The 18,763-nt window shown below is 48.2% G+C and overlaps 1 protein-coding gene across 7 annotated transcripts in view; it reads right to left on the bottom strand.

Moving 5' to 3' along the window:
- Slc5a11 (solute carrier family 5 member 11) overlaps window positions 1-16,368 on the bottom strand; it is a 39,483-nt gene extending 23,115 nt beyond the window's left edge. The window contains exons 1-7 of one of the 7 annotated variants that reach the window (XM_076839950.2): window positions 16,234-16,368; window positions 13,883-13,954; window positions 10,161-10,265; window positions 8,938-8,997; window positions 4,257-4,361; window positions 3,431-3,536; window positions 1,543-1,623 (exon numbers count right to left, since the gene is read on the bottom strand). In XM_076839950.2, coding sequence (XP_076696065.2) covers window positions 1,543-1,623; window positions 3,431-3,536; window positions 4,257-4,361; window positions 8,938-8,997; window positions 10,161-10,265; window positions 13,883-13,954; window positions 16,234-16,368 — 664 coding nt within the window. Of the gene's footprint in view, window positions 1-1,542; window positions 1,624-3,430; window positions 3,537-4,256; window positions 4,362-8,937; window positions 8,998-10,160; window positions 10,266-13,882; window positions 13,955-14,299; window positions 14,369-16,233 lie in introns of those variants that run through there. The other 6 variants (XM_076839956.2, XM_076839951.2, XM_076839952.2 and 3 more) reach the window with 6 other exon arrangements.
- Between the last annotated feature and the right edge of the window lie 2,395 nt (window positions 16,369-18,763).

Genomic DNA, 18,763 nt, shown 5'->3' with positions numbered 1-18,763 from the left:
AGGCATATATTCTCTATATAAAGGACAAGTGTATTATTAGCTTTGTGTCACCGAGACACAATGTCTGAGAAAAACAACTTTAAGAAGGAAAACTTTATTCTGGCTCATGGTGCCGGAGACTTCCGTCCATGGTTGGCCACATCTATTGGCCTGAGGTGGGGCAGAGCATCGTGGCAGCAGGGGGTGGTGGAGGAAAGCTGCTCAGCTCACGGCAGCTGGGGAGCAGAGAGAAGCTCTCTTTATAGTCCCCAAGAGCACACACATGTGCCCAAGGACCCGTCCCTTCGCCTAGGTCCCACTGTGATTCCCACTGCCTCCCAATAGCCCTGCAGGTAAGACGCCATTAGTGGATTAGCCCATTGATAAGATCAGTGCCTCATGATCCAATCACTTTCCAAAAGCCCCACAGCTGATCACCCCTGAACTGGGGACCAGGTAGGACAGACAGCCAGTGAAGTCATCTTACCTAACCACAGCACAGCTACCGAAAGGAAGAGGAAATCAGCATTGGCTATTGTCAGTGTTAGAGTCCTCCCCTAAATCCGCATGTTGGAATCCTCATCCCCGGGTAATGGGGACTTGGGGATGTGATTAGGCTGTGAGGGCAGATTCCTCACGAGTAGGACTAGGGCCTTATAAAAGAGACCTCAGACAATTAGCTGCCCCTTCCACGTGGGAGGACATAGCAGAAGGTCTGTGCTCATCAAACAGAATCTGCTGGCAGCTGGACCTTGGACTTCCCGGCCTCCAGCACTATGGGCAGTGTCTTGTTATATATGACGGCATATTTTGTTTATGTTTATTTGTTTATATTTATTTGTTTATATTTAATTTGTTATATATGATGGCAGAAGGCATCACGATTCACATTACACCTATAGAGCACACTTTTTCCTCTAAGATGCATGTATTTTTTGGCAAGAATGGCACAGAATTAGTCAGGTGCAGTGGCACATGCTTATAATCCCAGCTACTGGGGAGGCTGAGGCAGAAGGATCACAAGTTTGAGGCCAGCCTCTACAATTTAGTGACACGCTGTCTCAAAATTTAAAAAAAATTAAAAAAAAAAATGAAAAAGGTTGGGGATGTGGCTCAATTGTAGAGTGCTCCTAGATTCAATCCCCAGGAACAACACCACCAACAGAAGAATGGCACAGAGTTGATGTGCTCTGCCTAGGATCAGGAGGTACGTGGTACCAATACGTCTTATCCCTGCGGGTCTTAACCTTGATCACTTAGTTATGCTGCTGTGCGCCAGTTTCCTTCACTGTATACTGACTATTTTTCCTTTTGTAACTCATAACTATGCCAGGTGCAATATTCTTCTTTCTTCCTTTTTCCTTCTTTCTCACCAAGTTGCTGAGGCTGGCTTTGAACTTGTGATCCTCCTGCCCCAGCCTCCCGAGTCGCTGGGATGACAGGCGTGTGCCGCTGTGCCCATAACACAATCCTCTTTTATCCACAATAACCCTGTCTCAGGCAAAGCCCCCATGACATCACAGTGTGCTGTGGTCCCCCCGAGGGACAGCAGGACCCACTTACTGTAGCCCATCAGGGTGAGTGCGCCCAGGAGCATGATCGCAGTCTGCAGAGCGTCCGTGTAGATCACCGCCGCCAGGCCACCTGGGGGGACGGGCACTAGGTGAGGACCAGGTCCCCTGATGGGCAGGAGTTCCCCCAGACGGTACCCTGACTCCTCCCTGGGAGCGTGCACATTCTGCAGTGGGAAGCTGCGGCTCCTTTTAGGCGGAGGAGCAGATGGCCCTGTGACTTGCTCTGATCTTGGCAGAAGTGACACTGTGCGGCTCCCAGCCTGGCCCTGCAGGAGCCCTGTGGCTTTGGTTCTTACTCTCGTGTTGCCCTGAGAGCAGGGCCTTTCAGCAGCCCAGTCTCACCTAGTGGAGTGGTGGCCATCTGGAGGGGCCGCCCAGCCGGCTGCCCCTGCTGCCCACCCCCCATGTGAGGGCCATCTTGGTCCCACCAGCCTTCTGGGTGCCGTCCAACTCCCAATCAGCGAAGGCCAGGCCGGCAGAGCGACCACCCAGGGGAGCCATGAAGGTGCAGGAAATGATGAGCCACTTTGGGGAAGTCCCGGCAGGGTGGGTGGTGTGTTGGCACCGCAGGAAGTGACCTCACACCCACCCAGGACTGATGCCTGCACCAGGGTCTCCAAGCTCTGAACAGCTTGATTCCTAACGTCGGGAAAGGAGGTGAGGGCCAGGCGTTCAGAGACCCCTCGGCTTTCTGAACTGGGTCATGGTGGTCTCCTGAGAGGATCCCACTGCGCCCTGCAAAGACTAATCTGTGCAATGACGGCACAGTGGCGAGCCATCAGCACCTGCCGCGGTCTACTAGAGCGCAGGGTCGGTGTGTGGTCCCCAAACCAACCCTGCGTGTGGGCGTGGCTTCCTCCCTGACTCCGCCTCCCGATCAGCAGAAGCCCAGCCCACTGACAAGTGGGAGGAGCCTGGCTTCTGGCCTCCCTTCTCTGCCGCCCTCTGATGAATCCGCCTGAAGTTACTGAGAAACTAAAGTTTAGTGTCACTTAAACCCACCCTCCTTTCTAGGCTACTGTGAATTGAGCACTTGCGATTTTTTTTTTTTTTTTTTTTTGGTACCTGGGATGGAACTCAGAGGCACTTAACCACTGAGCCCCATCCTCAGCCCTTTTGATATTTTATTTAGAGACAGAGTGTCACTGAGTTGCTTAGGGCCGCATTAAGTTTCTGAGGCTGGCTTTGAACTTGTGATCCTCCTGCTTCAGTCTCCCGAGATGCTGGGATGACAGACGTGACCCACTGTGCCCGGCAAACATTTGCTATTTTATGCTTAGGATGTAAGTTCCTCTGGGGTAGAGATTTTTGTCTCTCTTGCTTATTCCTATGCCCCAATTCTTAGGATAATGTCCAGCACATAGTAGGTGTGAAAATTTTTCTTTTACACACCAGTTGTGTGTGTGTGTGTGTGTGTGTACAGATGTGCATTTGTGGAGCGAATTCTACTGTACCAACAGGAAGCAGAGAAGGGTGAAACTGGAGCAGATGAGAAGGTAAACGTTCAAAAACAGTCATGGCCCTACTATGTGCTCGGCAATTTTCCTAGGACACACATCTGGGGGACAAAGATAAAGTGGTCCAATCTCAAGGGTCCAGAATTGCCAGAGTTAAATGCCCAACCTCCTATTCTGCATATGAATACCCATACTCAACACTTAGTAGGTCCTCAATAAATAGTTCTGGGGTTCAGGGAACAAAAAACAGTGTGTATGGTGCATTTAAAAAATTCTTTTTCTTAGTTGGCAACCCCCTTTCCTTAGGTCAGGGCCAAGATCCATCTTACCGGGGTGTGGAGTGAGGTTTCAGGGTCCCCACACCCTGGGACATCAGAAGCCCCTCCCACCTCTCCGGCACCACCCCTTGCTTGGTCGTACCTGCCACGGTGTACAGAGCCGTGATGGCCAGGAGCCCCACCACCGAGAGGTAGAGGTCCAGATGCAGAGACTGCTGGATGAAGATGGCGCCCGCATACATGTCCACCTGCGGGGACAAGGGTGTGACAGATGAGCGAAGGGACGCAGGGATGAAGGGATGGACATTGCAGCACAGTTTCTCCAGGGTCAGCAGAAACCTCTGCAATGCCAACCCCCTTTCTCTCACCGGTGAGCCCCCTTCTGAGATGTGACTTCCCGGCAAGGCTTCGCAGCCGCTGTACGTTCTCAAGGGTTTGCAAAGGAACCTTCTAGAAGGGATCCCGAGTCTGTCCTTTGAGCCTGGAGCTCTTTGGTTCCAGGGGAACTCCTTCTGCCTCCCTGCTCCCCCCTACCTGGGGCACGTCCCTCCCCACCCCAGCTGCTCGGCTGAGCCAGGCCTGCTGAGCCCACGTGCCCCCCGAGGTTGCACGTCTGTGTGGCCCCTGTCCAGGCGATCTGCCCATCCAGAGGTCGGGGTGGGCACGTCCAGCTTGCCCTCTGATGAAGAGCTAATCAACGCCTGACCAGGAGGAAGAGTGGGGTCCCCGCCAAGGGCTGGGGGGCTCTGGCAGTTCCATTCCCTGACTCTCAAACCCAGAGAGACTGCGGCTGGGTGTCGGGTGGAGAAGGCATCCTCCCTCCCTTGGCCTGTCCTGTCCCCCAGCCTCTTCTCACTCCCCTGAACCTGAGAAGAGGAAGGCAGATGGCGAGGGGACAGCCCCGAGATGGGCTGCGACCCATCTCCCGCCATGCTGCAGGGCCAGGCCAGGCCGCGTCCCCCCCTTACCGATATCTTGGTGAAGATGTACATGAACAGGTAGATCACAGCCAGGGTGATGGAGATCCTGCTGCCCCCAAAGCGCTTCCGCAGGTACTCCGGCATCGTGGTGACCTGGGACGGGTGGGAGCCAGCTTTCACCTCCAGCTGGCTCTGGACACCAGGTCCCCCAGCCACCAGCCCTGTCCGTGCCCGCCCTGCCCCAAAGCCAGACTCACAGAGGGTCTTCTTGGGATTCTTAAGGGGACACCGAAGAAGGAAGAGGGGTGAAGGGGCCCAGAGAGTGGAGGAGTGGGGTTCTGCGCAGGAAGGTGTACCCCACTATCACATCCCCACATGGAGTGCCCCTCCTACAGTGGCCAGAGCCTGTTCTGTTTGGGCAGTGTTGGGGACAGAGTCCGGGGGCCCTCTACCACCAGCTTTTTATTTTTTAACTTGAGACAGGCACTTGCTAATTTGCCCAGGCTGACCCCCGTGATCCTCCTCAGGGTCCCAGGTAGCTGGGATTGCAGGCATGTGCCACCGTGCCCAGCCATGATTATTTTTTATTTAATATATATATATATATTTTCTAATTGGCACACTTTCTTATTTATATAAACTTATCTAAAAAAGAAACTTTAAATCACTTCTGTAATAGAAAGCCAGTCCTAAGAGACAGGTGAGATGGTGCACACCTGTAATGGTGTAATCCCAGAGGCTCTGGAGGCAGAGGCAGGAGGGTCGTGAGATCAAAGCCAGTCTCAGCAACTCAGTGAGGCCCTGAGCAACTCATTGTAAGCGAAATATTTTTTAAAAAGGGGGCTGGGGACGTAGATCAGTGGTTATTAAGCCCCCTGAATTCAATTCCCAGTACCCAAAATAAAAATAAACAACAAAAATCCCCAGTCCTAAATTTAAGGGAACCCTCAAAAATAAATATAGGAATGTTAGGGACCATTTAGTTTCTGTACTCTTCTGGCAAATTATTGTTGTACATCAAAGAATTTTTTTTTTTTTTTTGTACTGGGCGTTTAACCCAAGGGTGGTTTACCACTGAGCTACACTCCCAGCCCTTTAAATTTTTTAGTTTGAGACAGTCTCACTAAGTTGTTTTCTGAGGCTGGCCTTGAACTTGCAATTCTCCTGCCTCAGCCTCCTGAGTCGCGCCCACCTACTCATTCTTTCTTGACAAGGAGAGGGAGACCGAGGGAGAGTTGTTGAATGGTAAGACGTGAGACTTTGCCCCCGAGTTCCTGTAATGAATCATTTTACAACGTGTTCATGTACCAAGACATCACACATACCCTGCGTGTGATTACGATGTGTCAATAAAAATAAAACTTATTTAAAAATAATTTTAAAAACCTGAAAGACAATGGGAAGGAAATGACTTCACTATGTGACTCAGAGTAGGAGCCCAGGACCAATGCCTAGAACCGCCCCAAGAATCACCCTGTTCCAAATTTCAGGGGAAATGGCTCTACCATAGACTTTTGCCAGGTCTAGGGAGCAGATTCTGGGGAGAGGTGGGAGGCAGCTGGAGGGGGAGGCTGGGCCCGGGCTGAGGGTGGAGGACAGGAAAGACAAGTGGCCGGCAAGCCAGGTGGGGGGGGGAGAGGGAGGGGGAGGGGGGAGAGAGTGAGAGAGAGGAGAGAGAGAGAGAAGAGGGAGAGAGGAGGGGGGGAGACAGGAGACAGAGGGGACAAGGCGTCTGCCACCTGCCTGACAGTATTCTAGACACCGGGAGAAAACAGGTGGTCCCCACCCTCCTGGGAGACACACAGCAGTCTAGTGCGATGATTCTCAACCAGGCAAGAGTTTTCGCCCGCCCCCCCAGGGAGATTTTGGCACTGACTGGAAACATTCTGGCTGTCACAATTTGGGGTCAAGCTACTGGCAGCCCAGGATAGAGACCAGAGATGCTGTTCAACATCCTGGAATGCACAGAACTCCCCCACTACCCGCCACACACACACACACACACACACACACACACACACACGACAAAGAACGACCCAGCCCCCAACATCACTGGTACCAAGGCTGAGAACCCTGGTCTCGTGGAAAAGTCAGATTAATAATCACACAAGCAAACGCAAAACAGCAACCTGAGAAAACCAACAGAGGAGGAGATTTTAGCAGAGAGGGAGCTCAGAAAGGGTTTCCTGGAAGAATTGTTGCTTGATCTAAAAATCTGAAGGATGAATAGGATTTGGGAAAATGTACAAAATAATGGAAATGAGTGGAGAGATGGGTGGCCCCCGAGAGCACAGCTTATTTTGCACGTTCATAAATCAAATTAGTCTGTAATTGCCTTAGTGAGTAATATTTGCAGAATCCTATTCTCTAAATATGGTAGGCAAAAATGAATTCTGGGTGGAGGTGGAAAGTTCTAGAAAAAAGTATACATGGTAGAATATCTTTATGCCTTTGTGATATGACAAGATTAAAAAAAAAAACAAGATGTAAAAGACAGGATCAATGTGACTACAGTAAAATCGAGAACTGCTTATTGAAGGATACTGTATGAAAGCGAATCAAGTAGAAAAAAAAGATATTCATTAACACACAACCATCCTAAAGACTTGTTTCTAGAATCTATGGAGAATGAGAACAAATCAATAAAACAAGACACGTAACCTAATAAAAAAATGGGCAAAAGTCTTAGATTTCCTGTCATTATAACAGATACCCAAGATTGTCCTTTTATAAAAAGAAGAGGCTTGTTCTGGCTCACACTTTAGTTTGGGCTCATGGTTTGGCCCAGGATTGGTTGGCTCCATTGCTCTGGACCTGAGGTAGCACATCACGGTAGGAGAGCATGATGGAACCAAACTGCTCACCATGTGGCCAAAGAGAAGAGGAAGAGACTCTTCCTCTTGTATACGTGGGAGAATATCTTTATGCCTTTGTGATATGACAAGATTAAAAAAAAATCAAGATGTGAAAGACAACATCAATGTGACTGCCCTCTGTGGGATCCCACAGTGCCCCCGAGAGTACTCCCCCAAAACCCACAACCTCCCACCTCTTGAAGTTCCCCCCACCTCCCAAGAGCACCTGGCTGGGCACCACGCCTTTATCATCTGGATCCTTGGGGAACAGTCCAGATCTGAAGGATATAGCAATTTCCAAAGAGGAAAGTCAAATGGCCAGAGGGTACATCGAGAGAATTGTCGATTAAAAGCCCAGTGAGTTACCAAGTGCACTCGCTCAGGGACTTTGAAGTCAGAAGACCCAAATATCAGCAAGGATGTGGAGCTTTGGAGTAAGGGGAATCTCTATGGAGAAAATTTGGAAGCATCTTGTAAACCCCAAGATAAACATCCAGTGGCCACGGCCGTTCCTCTTGTAGGGAGAACAGGGAGAGTCTCCCCAGCATGTGTCAAATCAAGACCCAGGGGTTCAAATCCCACAGCAGTGCCCATCGTAACTGGACCCTGGAAACTCTCAGATGTCCATGACCTGCAGAATGGTTAAATACATCAGGGTGGAGTCGTACTTCAGAATCCCAACGAAATACACAGCAATGAAAATTAACACGCGGAAAGAATCGGTTACCCTCCAGGGACATCAGTGGAGTAGGAGGTGGAGAGGGAGGGAGGAGGGACAGGAAGGGGGAGGAAAGGCTGAGTGAATTGAACAAAATCCTGCCATGGGCACATATGAACACGCCACAGTGAATTCTACCTCCGTGCGTGTTTATAAAACACCAATCAAAAATAGGTAAATGGCCCAGCGTGGTGGCGCACGCCTGTCCTCCCAGTGGCTCAGGAGGCTGAGGCAGGAGGATTGCAAGTTCAAGGCCAGCCTCCGCAACTCATCGAGGCCCTAAGCAACTTAGCAAGACCCTGTCTCTAAATATAAAAAATAAGAAATACAAAAGGGCTGGGGATGTGGCTCAGTGGTAAAGTGCCAGAAAAGTAAGAGATGGAGAAGAGGGGGAGGGAGGAGGGAGGGAAAAGGAGGGGGACCAGGGACGGAAACAGAGTAGATCAAGTTCCATGCACATATTTTGTCAAAATGAACTCAACTACTATACGTCAGTACAATGCATTACTTAAAAAAATAAAATATGCTACCCCTGATACAATTTATATGTGATTATAGATAAAAGCTCGATCAAATGATATTGTTCAGGTAGGTGCGATAAAAACTGCAAAGGAAAGTCAGGAAGCGATTACTGAGGCTGAGAGGGAGGCCCGTGGTCCTCCTAAGGCTCCAAGGGGACATTAAGCTTCAGGTGTCCTTTTTTTTTTTTTTTTTTTTTTTTGGTACCAGGGATTGAACTCAGGGGCACTGGACCACTGAGCCCCACCCCCAGCCCTATTTTTGTATTTTATTTAGAGACAGGGTCTCCCTGAGTTGTTTAGGGCCTCACTTTTGCTGAGGCTGGCTTTGAACTCGCGATCCTCCTGCCTCAGCCTCCCTGGTCACTGAGATTAAAGGCGTGGGTCGCTACACCTGAAGAGGTTTTTATTATTATTATTATTTGTGTTTTGGCATTAAAACTATTCTGAGCCCACTTCTTTCCAGCCCCTGTGCACCCCCTGTGCACCTTAAGATGTGCCCTCACCTGTGCCTCATCCCTCCCCCAGAGCTGGGACCTCTTATGGATGTCCACGGGCCCGAGGACAGGGAAGGGCAGCCCAGCATTTCCCCCAGAGTGTCTTCCCATCCCATACCACCTGAAGCTCCTCAGACTCACCTGGCCAGCGATGTAGATGGGGAGGAAGATCCAAGACAACATCAACACAGAAAATAAGCCCTGCCCAAAAAAACACAGGCAGAAATTGACTCCCAGGTCACAATGAAGTGCCGATCCAGATTTCTCTCTGCACCCTGAGGGAACCTGACCTGAACTCCACCTCACTTTGTGTTTTATTTTGCTGCATGGTTCACCTTCCCTGGCCTTCGGCTTTCCATTTTTAAAAATGGGGAGAAGAGAATTAAGGAGTGAATGAGGGAAGAGTGGAAACTTAATTCTCTTAATGTCTCTACGTGGCAGGTAAAGATGAGGAAGCGACTGTTTCTTAGACAGTCCAGGTTGGAGATGTAGCTCAGTGGCTCTATGAGGCTCAGAGAGGTTAAGTAACTTGCCCAGGGTCACAGAGCTTATAAACATTGAAATCAGGATGTGAACCCAAGTAGTCAGGTTCTAGTCTGTAATTGAATTTCATAATGCGATAGTATATGCAGCATACTGAGGTCGGAGCCTGGCATAGAGTAAGCATTTTAAAAATGTTAGTCATGATGAAGATGAAGGTCATCATTAATAAACATTAATAAACACAAGGTCCCTTCCCAGGAAAAATAATCCAGTGTGAATTCTGCTGTGTAGAAATGTGTCTTCTCATGGGTATCGCCGTGGTTAAAGAAAAACCCAAAAAACAAATACCACTGAGCCATATGATTTTTGTGATGGACAACTGATGTCCCATGACATCATCCTTTTTCTGCATCTGAGAGGGAGGGATTCTGAATCGTCTTCTCCAAATCTCTATTGTTGGAGTCACCAAGCAAACACAGGGACGTCTGAGGCTCACAGACCCAACGGAGGTTTGCTGATGGAGGACCCTTGAGTCTCCTGTTCCTGTTTTCAAAAAGTATTGTTTTGCTTTTTAAAGTGCATCCGTGGCGCATGCCTGTTGTCCCAGCGGCTCTGGAGGCTGAGGCAGGAGGATCACAAGTTCAAAGCCAGACTCAGCAACTTAGTGAGGCCCTAAGCAACTTAGCAAAAAAAACCCTGCCTCCAAATAAACAATTTTTAAAAAGGCCTGGGGATGTGGCTCAGTGGTTAAGCACCCCTGGGTTCAATCCCTGGTTCCAAATAATGAAGTCAATGAAATAAAGTGCAGGGCATTCACGACTTCTCCCCAGGTGCCCCCACCAGGTAGAGGCCAGGTGCTGTGTCCGGGGTGAAATACTTACATTCAGCTCATAAGCAGTGACTGAGATACCCACAGCAGCCCCTGACCCGGCCAGACCAAGGAAATGCCCACTTCCGACATTGCTGGCGAACAAGGATGCGCCCACCTGCGGGGGACACATGGATCAGATGGTGCAGCCAAGAACTTGTCCCACCCCCCAGTTCTATCCAGGTTACAAAGGGACCAAGGCAAGTAAAGAGGAGAAAGTGAGCCCACCCTTCTCTGGCATCTTTGTTCAGATTAAAAAGAGACCCCCCCCCCCCCCCCCCCGGCTCTTTTGCATCCACCTATCAGAAATGGTTACACAGGCACACCTCACCTCCAACGCCTACAGATTGAATTGCGCCCCCTAGAGGTACACAGTGCACAGCTTGAACAACCGTGCGCGCGTCCTTGGCAGGGAGGGAGAGAATGACAGGCAATGATTTAAATGCTTCCTGATGAGAATCCGGAGCCTGATGACTCCTCACCCCTGCTGCTCACATCACCAGCCCTCCTTCTGGGAGGAAGTGGCCAAGGCTGTACTTCCTGATTCCAGACTCTGCTCTCTGCTGATTGGACGGGACAGCCCTTGGCTCTGACAGGGTGTCTTTTCAATCCATTAGTTCTTTAACTTGTCTAATGATGCTTGCAGTGTGTAGTACCCACCTGTTATCAAAGGTATCTTATCTTTTGATGCCATTGTTAATGGAATTACTCTCTTAGTTCCATTTTCAGATTATTCATTACTAGTATATAAAAATACAATGGACTTCTTCTTATTTTATTTTTTTTGTGTGTGTGTACCAGGGTTTCACTCAGGCACGCTTAACCCCTGAGCCACATCCCCAGACCTTTTTATATTTTATTTTGAGACAGGACCTCCCTGAGTTGCTTAGAGCCTTACTCAATTTCTGAGGCTGGCTTTGAACTTGCGATCCTCCTGTCTCAGCCTCCGGAGCTGCTAAGATTTCAGGCGTGCACCACTGTGCCCGGCTAAAATACAATGGACTTTCAACACTGATCTTATATTCTGCAGTCTTACTGAATTCATTTATGACCTTGAGTAGCATTTTATGGGTTCCTTAGTTTCTATGTGCAAGATCATACTGTATATGCAAATTGAGAGAGATTTATGTTTTCCTCTTCAATCAGGGTGACTACTTCTTTTCCTTGTAAATTTCCCTGGCTAGGACCTCTGGCAAAATGTTGAAAGTGTCATAAGGGCATGCCTGTAGTCCCAGAGACTCAGGAGGCTGAGGCAGGAGGATTGCAATTTGAGGCCAGTCTCAGCAAATTAGTGAGGCCCAAAGCACCTTAGCAAGACCCCATCTAAAATATCCTGTCTTAATACATAAAAAGGGCTGGGGATGTAGCTCAGTGGTAAAGAATCCCTGGGATCAATCCCTACTGCAACACAAACAGAAAAATCTTTGTCTGGTTCCTAATCTTAGGGGGAAACTCCATCTTTTACCCCTGGGCACGTTAGCTGTGGTGTGTCTTTGTAGATGTCCTTTATTAAATTAAGGAAGTTTCCTTCTATTTCTAGTATTTTTTTGGAAGTTTCAACATAGAAGGGTTTTAGATTCTGTCAAAAGTCTTTCCTGCATCTGCCGCAGGGATCGGGAGAGTTTTGCCACTTCTTGGATGATACAGCATCTTACCTTGACTGACTGTTGGTGAATCAGACCAAATTTCCATTTCTAGGGTCAGTCTCACTTGGTCACGGTGTGCAGTCATTTTTATGTGCTGCTGGATTTGGAGTGCTCAGAGCTTCTCAGTCTATATTCAATAGAAATACTTACCTGTAGCTTCTCTTGGGAGATCTGCTGTGATCTCCTGGTTAACACTGGCCCTTGCAGAAGGGGTTCGAAAGTGTCCCCCTATCTCTGGGAGGACTGACTTGGTGAAGGATCGGTGCTAATTCCTCTCCCAACTTTGGCAAGAATTCACTCGGAAGTCCTCTGCTTGGGGCTAAACTTCGCAGGAAGTTTTATGGTTGCTCATACAATGTCTCCACCGTGCACGAGGACAATCAGGCTTTTCATTTCTCCTTGAGTCACTTTGGGGACTTGGTGTCTTTCTAGGGATTTTTTTCCATGTCACCTAGATTTTCTATTTTTTTTTTTTTTGGCATAAACTGTCCACAGAGTCTCCTTAAAACTAAGTTTTAAAATTTTTCTGAAGTATTGGTAGTAGCACCACCTCTTACATCCCTGATTTTAATAGTTGGTACCTTCTCTTCTTTGTGGTCAACCTCGATAGGAGGTGGTCAATATTATGAACCTTTGCAAGAACCAATTTTTCTTCTTTTTTTTTCTTTTTTGTACTGGGGATTTTTTATATATATATATATATATATATATATATATATATATATATAATATTTTTTGTAGTTGCAGATGGACAGAATGCCTTTTTTATTTGTTTATTTTTATGTGGTGCTGAGGATCAAACCCAGTGCCTCATGTGTGCTAGACAAGTGCTCTACCTCTGAGCTACAGCCCCAGCCCTCTTTTAATTTTTTTATTTAAAGGCAGGGTCTCACTAAGTCGCCGAGGCTGGCTTTGAACTTGTAACCCTCCTGCCTCAGCCTCCCCCAGCTGCTGGGATGACAGGCGTGCGCCACGGCACCTGGCCCTACCTTTGCTATTGTTGATTCCTCTGATGATTTTCTAGCCTTGACTTCATCTCTCTTCACTCTAATATTTATTGCTTCCTTCCTTCTGCTCACGTTGGATTTAGTTTGCTTTTCTTTTTCTAGTTAATGTGAAAGGCTAAGTAATTGGTTTGGCGTCTTTCTTCTTTTTTAAAAAAAATCTGGGTATTGCAATATGAATTTGCCTCTAAGAAATGCTTTAGCTGCATCTCATAACTTTGGGTAGTGTTTTTGCTGTATTTTGCTTTCAATCCTCTCAAAATATTTCCTAAAATTGTAACAATTTCTTCTCAGAACCATTTCTTATTTCAGGATGCATTGCTTAATTTCTACATTTTTGTGAATTTCCCAAACTGCCTTCCATTAGTGATTTCTAATTTTATTTCACCATGGATAGATAATATTCTTTGTGTTTGTTTCAATATTTTAATGTCTATATATTTTTTGGTACCGGGGATTGAACTCAGGGGCATTCGACTACTGAGCCCCATTCCCAGCCCTATTTTGTATTTTTATTTAGAGACAGGGTCTCATTGAGTTGCTTAGGACCTCACCATTGCTGAGGCTGGCTTTGAACAAGCGATCCTCCTGCCTCAGCCTCCTGAGCCTCTAGGATGACAGGCGAGTGCACCATTGCGCCCAGCCTCAGTCATTGTAAATTCATCGAGACGTATTTGTAGCTGAGCATCTCCAGTTTATCCTGGAGAATGTTCCCTGTGCCCATAGAAGAAGGCATATTTGGTTGGACGGACTATTTCTCTGTATGTCTGTTATGTGACAGATAGAAACATAGATGAGAGACAGACAGACAGACAGAGAATAGTCAGAGGAACCAGGTCATTGGGTCCCAGGGGCAGCACCTGAGCCTCTGCATTCAGCCACACCCCAAACCAGTCCACAGGTAGAGGGTTCCCTTGGATGAACCGATAAATCCTCTTTTTGCTTAAATAAATTTGAGTTGGCGCCAAGCCCTTTCTAGTTTGGACTGTGACTTTCAGCCAACATGGAGCCCAAGAGCCCGAGATGGAGCACCCGTCCTGGGAGGTTCTTTGGGAAGTGACTTAGTTGGACTGGAGAGCACTTACCGGCCACCACACCATGTCCCCTCCAGCCAGGAAGTAGCCTTTCACCGTGTCTCTTTTGGTCTTCACCGTGGACTGAAACAGAGAGGAGTGGGGGAGACTGTTAGCAATTCCCGGCATCCCCCACGCGGACAGCCCCCAGGGAATCCAGCAGGCCAGACTTGGGGGCCACACTGGAGCTTTAGACTCCTGGCCTGGGGACGATGGCTACGATGGCTCTTCAGGGGTGGCATTCACCAAGTGCTTTCCCTGTTCCATGCCGAGCATTTTCTAGACATCAGCTCATTTTGATCCTTACCAACTCCTGAGAGGTGGGTGCCACCAGGACCGTCTGACAGAGGGAAAGATTGAGTGAGGCTCAAGTCCTACCCATTCATGCTGCTATAACAAAATGCCAGAGGCTAGGTAATTTATAGACACCAGAAACTTGTGCCTTGTAGTTCTGGAGGTTTGGAAGTTCAAGGTCAAGGTGCCCACGGGTTCGGTGTCTGGTGAGGACCCGTAACTCATAGATGGGGCCTCCTCTGTGACCTCACGGAGCCTGTGAGTGGGACGGGGAATCGTTCCCCTGATGTTCTTATAAAGCCTCTGATGCCATCTATGAAGTTTCTGCCTTCATGACTGAATCGTGTCCTCAAGCCCCCACCTCTTTATACTGTCACGTTGGCAATCGGGTTTCAACATGTGGATTTCAGAGACAGGAAAATGTTCTTAGACACGTCATCGCTAAGGATGTCCAGACTGACTCCTTCACTCTGAGTTAAGTGCACGTTAACAATGCATCCAGATACTATTTTCCTCTGTCAGTTGGACAGCACCTGGTTGGTGAGGACATGATAAAACAGGCTTTGTTGTACCTATGTGCGGATGGGTGACTTATGCTAATTGGACACAAATTTAGCCTAACTGCAAATGCATATCTCCTTCAGTCTGAGAATTCTACTTTGGGAGATTTATCCTACATCATGTCTACACTCCAAAATGATGAGTGCATAAGGTTTGTTTATTATAACCTGGACAGTAAGAGGTGAGAGAAAACCCAACTGTCCCTCAGCAGGAAGTCGGGCTAAGTAAATGACAATAGAGTCATCTAATGCTGTTCAGTGTTTAGGATGAGGAAGCCGAGCCTCTGATCCCAGAGGCTCTGGAGGCCGAGGCAGGGGGACCGCGAGCTCAAAGCCAGCCCCGGCAACTTAGCAAGACCCTGTCTCTAAATACGATATATGAAAAAAAGGACCAGGGATGTGGCTCAGTGGTCAAGTGTCCCTGGGTTCATTCCCTGGTACCAAAAAAATAAACAAATTGATTAATTAAACAAAATAGAATAAAGATAATTAGGAAGGTTTGAGGTACTGATATGAAGAGACAGTGGTAAGTAAAAACAACAAGGTAGGGGCTGGGGAAGTGGCTCAAGTGGTAGGGCGCTCGCCTGGCACGCGTGCGGCCCGGGTTCGATCCTCAGCACCACATGCAAACGGGGATGTTGTGTCCGCCGATAACTAAAATGTAAAAAATATTGAAATTCTCTCTCTCTCTCTCTCTCTCTCTCTCTCTCTCCTCTCTATCTTAAAAAAAACAACAACAACAACAAGGTAAAAGACTAGTAGGTACAGAAAGCTACTTCCTGTTTGAGAAAGAGGGCAATAAACATATTAATACTGGCTTTGATTTGCATAAAGAAACTGGAAGAAGTCACTAATACATAGTGATTACAAGCCAGTAATGGCAGCTTCCTATGCATAGAAGAGTCACAGGGAGACGTTATACTTATGTCCTGAGCGATTTTGATTTTGAGCCACTCTTGCCTTTAAAAAAAAAAAAAATTCCTTTAGATTGCCAGGTGTGGTGGCACACACTTGTGATCCCAGCAATTCAGGAGGCTGAGGCAGGAGGATCTTGGGTTCAAGGTCAGCCTCAGCCATTTAGTGAGACTCTGCCTCAGGAGACGGGGTGGGGCTTATAATTCACACCCCTGGGTTCTATCCCTAGTACTTCAAACAAAATAAACAAACAAGAGCTTTTAGATTAAAATAAAAAGAACACAGGCTTCAAAATAAGGTAGATAGGAATTCCAACTCCAGTTCTTCCAACTTACTAACAGAATAAAGAACTTAAATTCTTTGAGACTCAGTTTCTTTGTCTGCTAAATGGGCACAGTGTCTTCCTGAGAGACCCTGGGCAATGCTTAGCCAGCTCGAGGCACAGCCAACGCCAAGGTGCTTTTGAAATGTTAGGTCTGAGGAAGACCTTGGGCTGGTTTCTTCCTCTCAGTACGTCATCTCCCAAATCACAGGGTTCACGCGGGGCTTCAGGCCGGTGTCCCCTTCTCCCTCCCTCCCCAGGGCCTGGCTTACCCAGAGTCCAACAGCCAGGACGAAAATGAAGTAAAGCACCAGCACGGCGATGTCTCCAGGCTCCAGGCTCTTCTGGGGAAAAGCCTCCAGGAAATCCGACTGAGGAGGCTGCGGGCTGCTGGGGCTGCTCTCCATGGTCCTGAACGAGCCCTCTCAACCCTGCGAAGGGCAGATGCGTCAGACCCCAGATTCCCTTTCTAGGCCGCCTCCTGGGGCCATCTGAGGAGTAGGATCCACACGGAGGGGTGTGCGGTGGAGGAAGGTCCCTACATTCATCCGTACACCCGTCCATCCACTCGCCCATTCACTCGTCCATCCACTTGTCCATCTGCTCATACATCCATTCATCCATCCATTCATCCATCTGTTCGTCCATCCACTCATCCATCCACTCATCTATCCATTCATCCATCCATTCATCCATTCATTTGTCCATCCATTCATCCATCCACTCATCCATCCACTCGTCCATCCACTCAACCATCCACTCATCTCTCCATTTATCCATCCATTCATCCATCCATCGATTTGTCCATCCATTCATCCACCCGTTCATCCATCCACTCATCCATCCATTCGTCCATCCACTTGTCCATCCACTCGTCCATCCACTTGTCCATTCATTCATCCATCCACTCATCCATCCGCTCATCCATCCACTCATCCATCCACTCAACCATCCACTCATCTATCCATTTATTCATCCATTCATCCATCCATTTGTCCATCCATTCATCCATCCGCTCATCCATCCACTCAACCATCCACTCGTCCATTCATTCATCCATCCGCTCATCCATCCACTCAACCATCCACTCGTCCATCCACTCGTCCATCCACTCATCCATCCACTCATCCGTCCACTCAACCATCCACTCGTCCATCCACTCGTCCATCCACTCATCCATCCGCTCATCCATCTGCTTGTCCATCCGTTCATCCATCCACTCATCCATCCACTCAACCATCCACTCGTCCATCCACTCATCCATCCACTCATCCACCCGCTCATCCATCTACTCATCCATCCACTCGTCCATCCACTCGTCCATCCATTCATCCATCCACTCATCCATCCATTCATCCATCCGCTCGTCCATCCACTCGTCCATCCGCTCATCCATCCGCTCATCCATCCACTCATCCATCCACTCATCCATCCGCTCATCCATCCACTCATCCATCTGCTCATCCATCCACTTGTCCATCCACTCATCCATCCACTCATTCATCCGCTCATCCATCCGCTCATCCATCCATTCGTCCATCCGCTCGTCCATCCGCTCATCCATCCACTCGTCCATCCACTCGTCCATCCACTCATCCATCCACTCATCCATCCACTCGTCCATCCGCTCATCCATCCACTCATCCATCTATTCATCCATCCACTCGTCCATCCACTCGTCCATCCACTCATCCATCCACTCATCCACCCCTCGTCCACCCATCATCCATCCATTATCCATCCACTCATCCATCCATCTACCCATCATCTATTCATTTGTTCAACAAATATTTTGATGAAGTCACCTCAAATCCTCAGTTTTTTTTAACCAATTCAGCCACACACTTTGCAAAATATAAAGAATAAACAACTTAAGCAGAGCAGCTGGCTTCAGCTCCTCTCCCACCTTGTAAGCACATGTCCCAGGAGGAGGACAACAGGAGACGCCAGTCAGTTCCCTTGTGCAGGGGAGCTCGAGGTTTGAGCCACTGATTTTGTCCGAGGCTCAGTCAGATACCACGACCTTCTTCTAACCCTGGATATGCTCATACAATTGCATACATGTAGCACACATCTATGTAGCACCTACTGAATGCCAGGCATCACTCTTAGTGATTACGAACCTGCAGAGTGGATGCTATTATCATCCTCATTGTTTAGATGTGAAAGTTAAGGCACAGAGAAGGTAAGTCACTTGTCCACGGGAATACAGCTCAAGGGGTGGATAAAGTGATTTGAACCAAACACTCTTGCTCCAGAATCCAGGCTTTCAACCTGTTCCCCAGCAGACTGCACTTCCATGGATGATTTAAGGGATTCCTGTGATAAGCAGGTTGACCCACCCAAGGGTTTTGACATCTAATCCCCAGAACCTGTGAATATGTTCTTAAATGACAAAGGAAGATTCAGTTTGCAGGTAGAATTAAGGTTGCAAGTCAGTTGACCTTAAATATAGGGAGTTGCCTGGGTGTAGAGGACCTCAAAGTAGGGAGCTCTCTGGATGATGTCACTCACAAGGGGAGGCAGAACCAGAAGTGAAACCAAACAGGTGACGGTGTGAGGGGGGTTGGGTGGACCTTGCTGGCTTTGCCAAAGGCAGAAGGGACCTGCCTACAGGATCCAGATAAAGCAAAGGGATGGACTCTCCCCTGAACCTTCTAGAAGGAATTCAGCCCTGCTCATACCCTGATGTTAGCTCACGAGACCCCTTTAGAACTTTTCAACTGTGAGATGCGGAACTCGTGGTGTCTTAGCCACAAAATCTGCGACCACTCACTCCAGCAGCAATCTCACGGAACAGTT

Source organism: Callospermophilus lateralis, chromosome 19, assembly GCF_048772815.1.
Source record: "Callospermophilus lateralis isolate mCalLat2 chromosome 19, mCalLat2.hap1, whole genome shotgun sequence".
In the NCBI taxonomy this organism is placed as follows: Eukaryota; Metazoa; Chordata; class Mammalia; order Rodentia; family Sciuridae; genus Callospermophilus; species Callospermophilus lateralis.
This window is presented reverse-complemented; position numbering and strand designations above follow the sequence as displayed.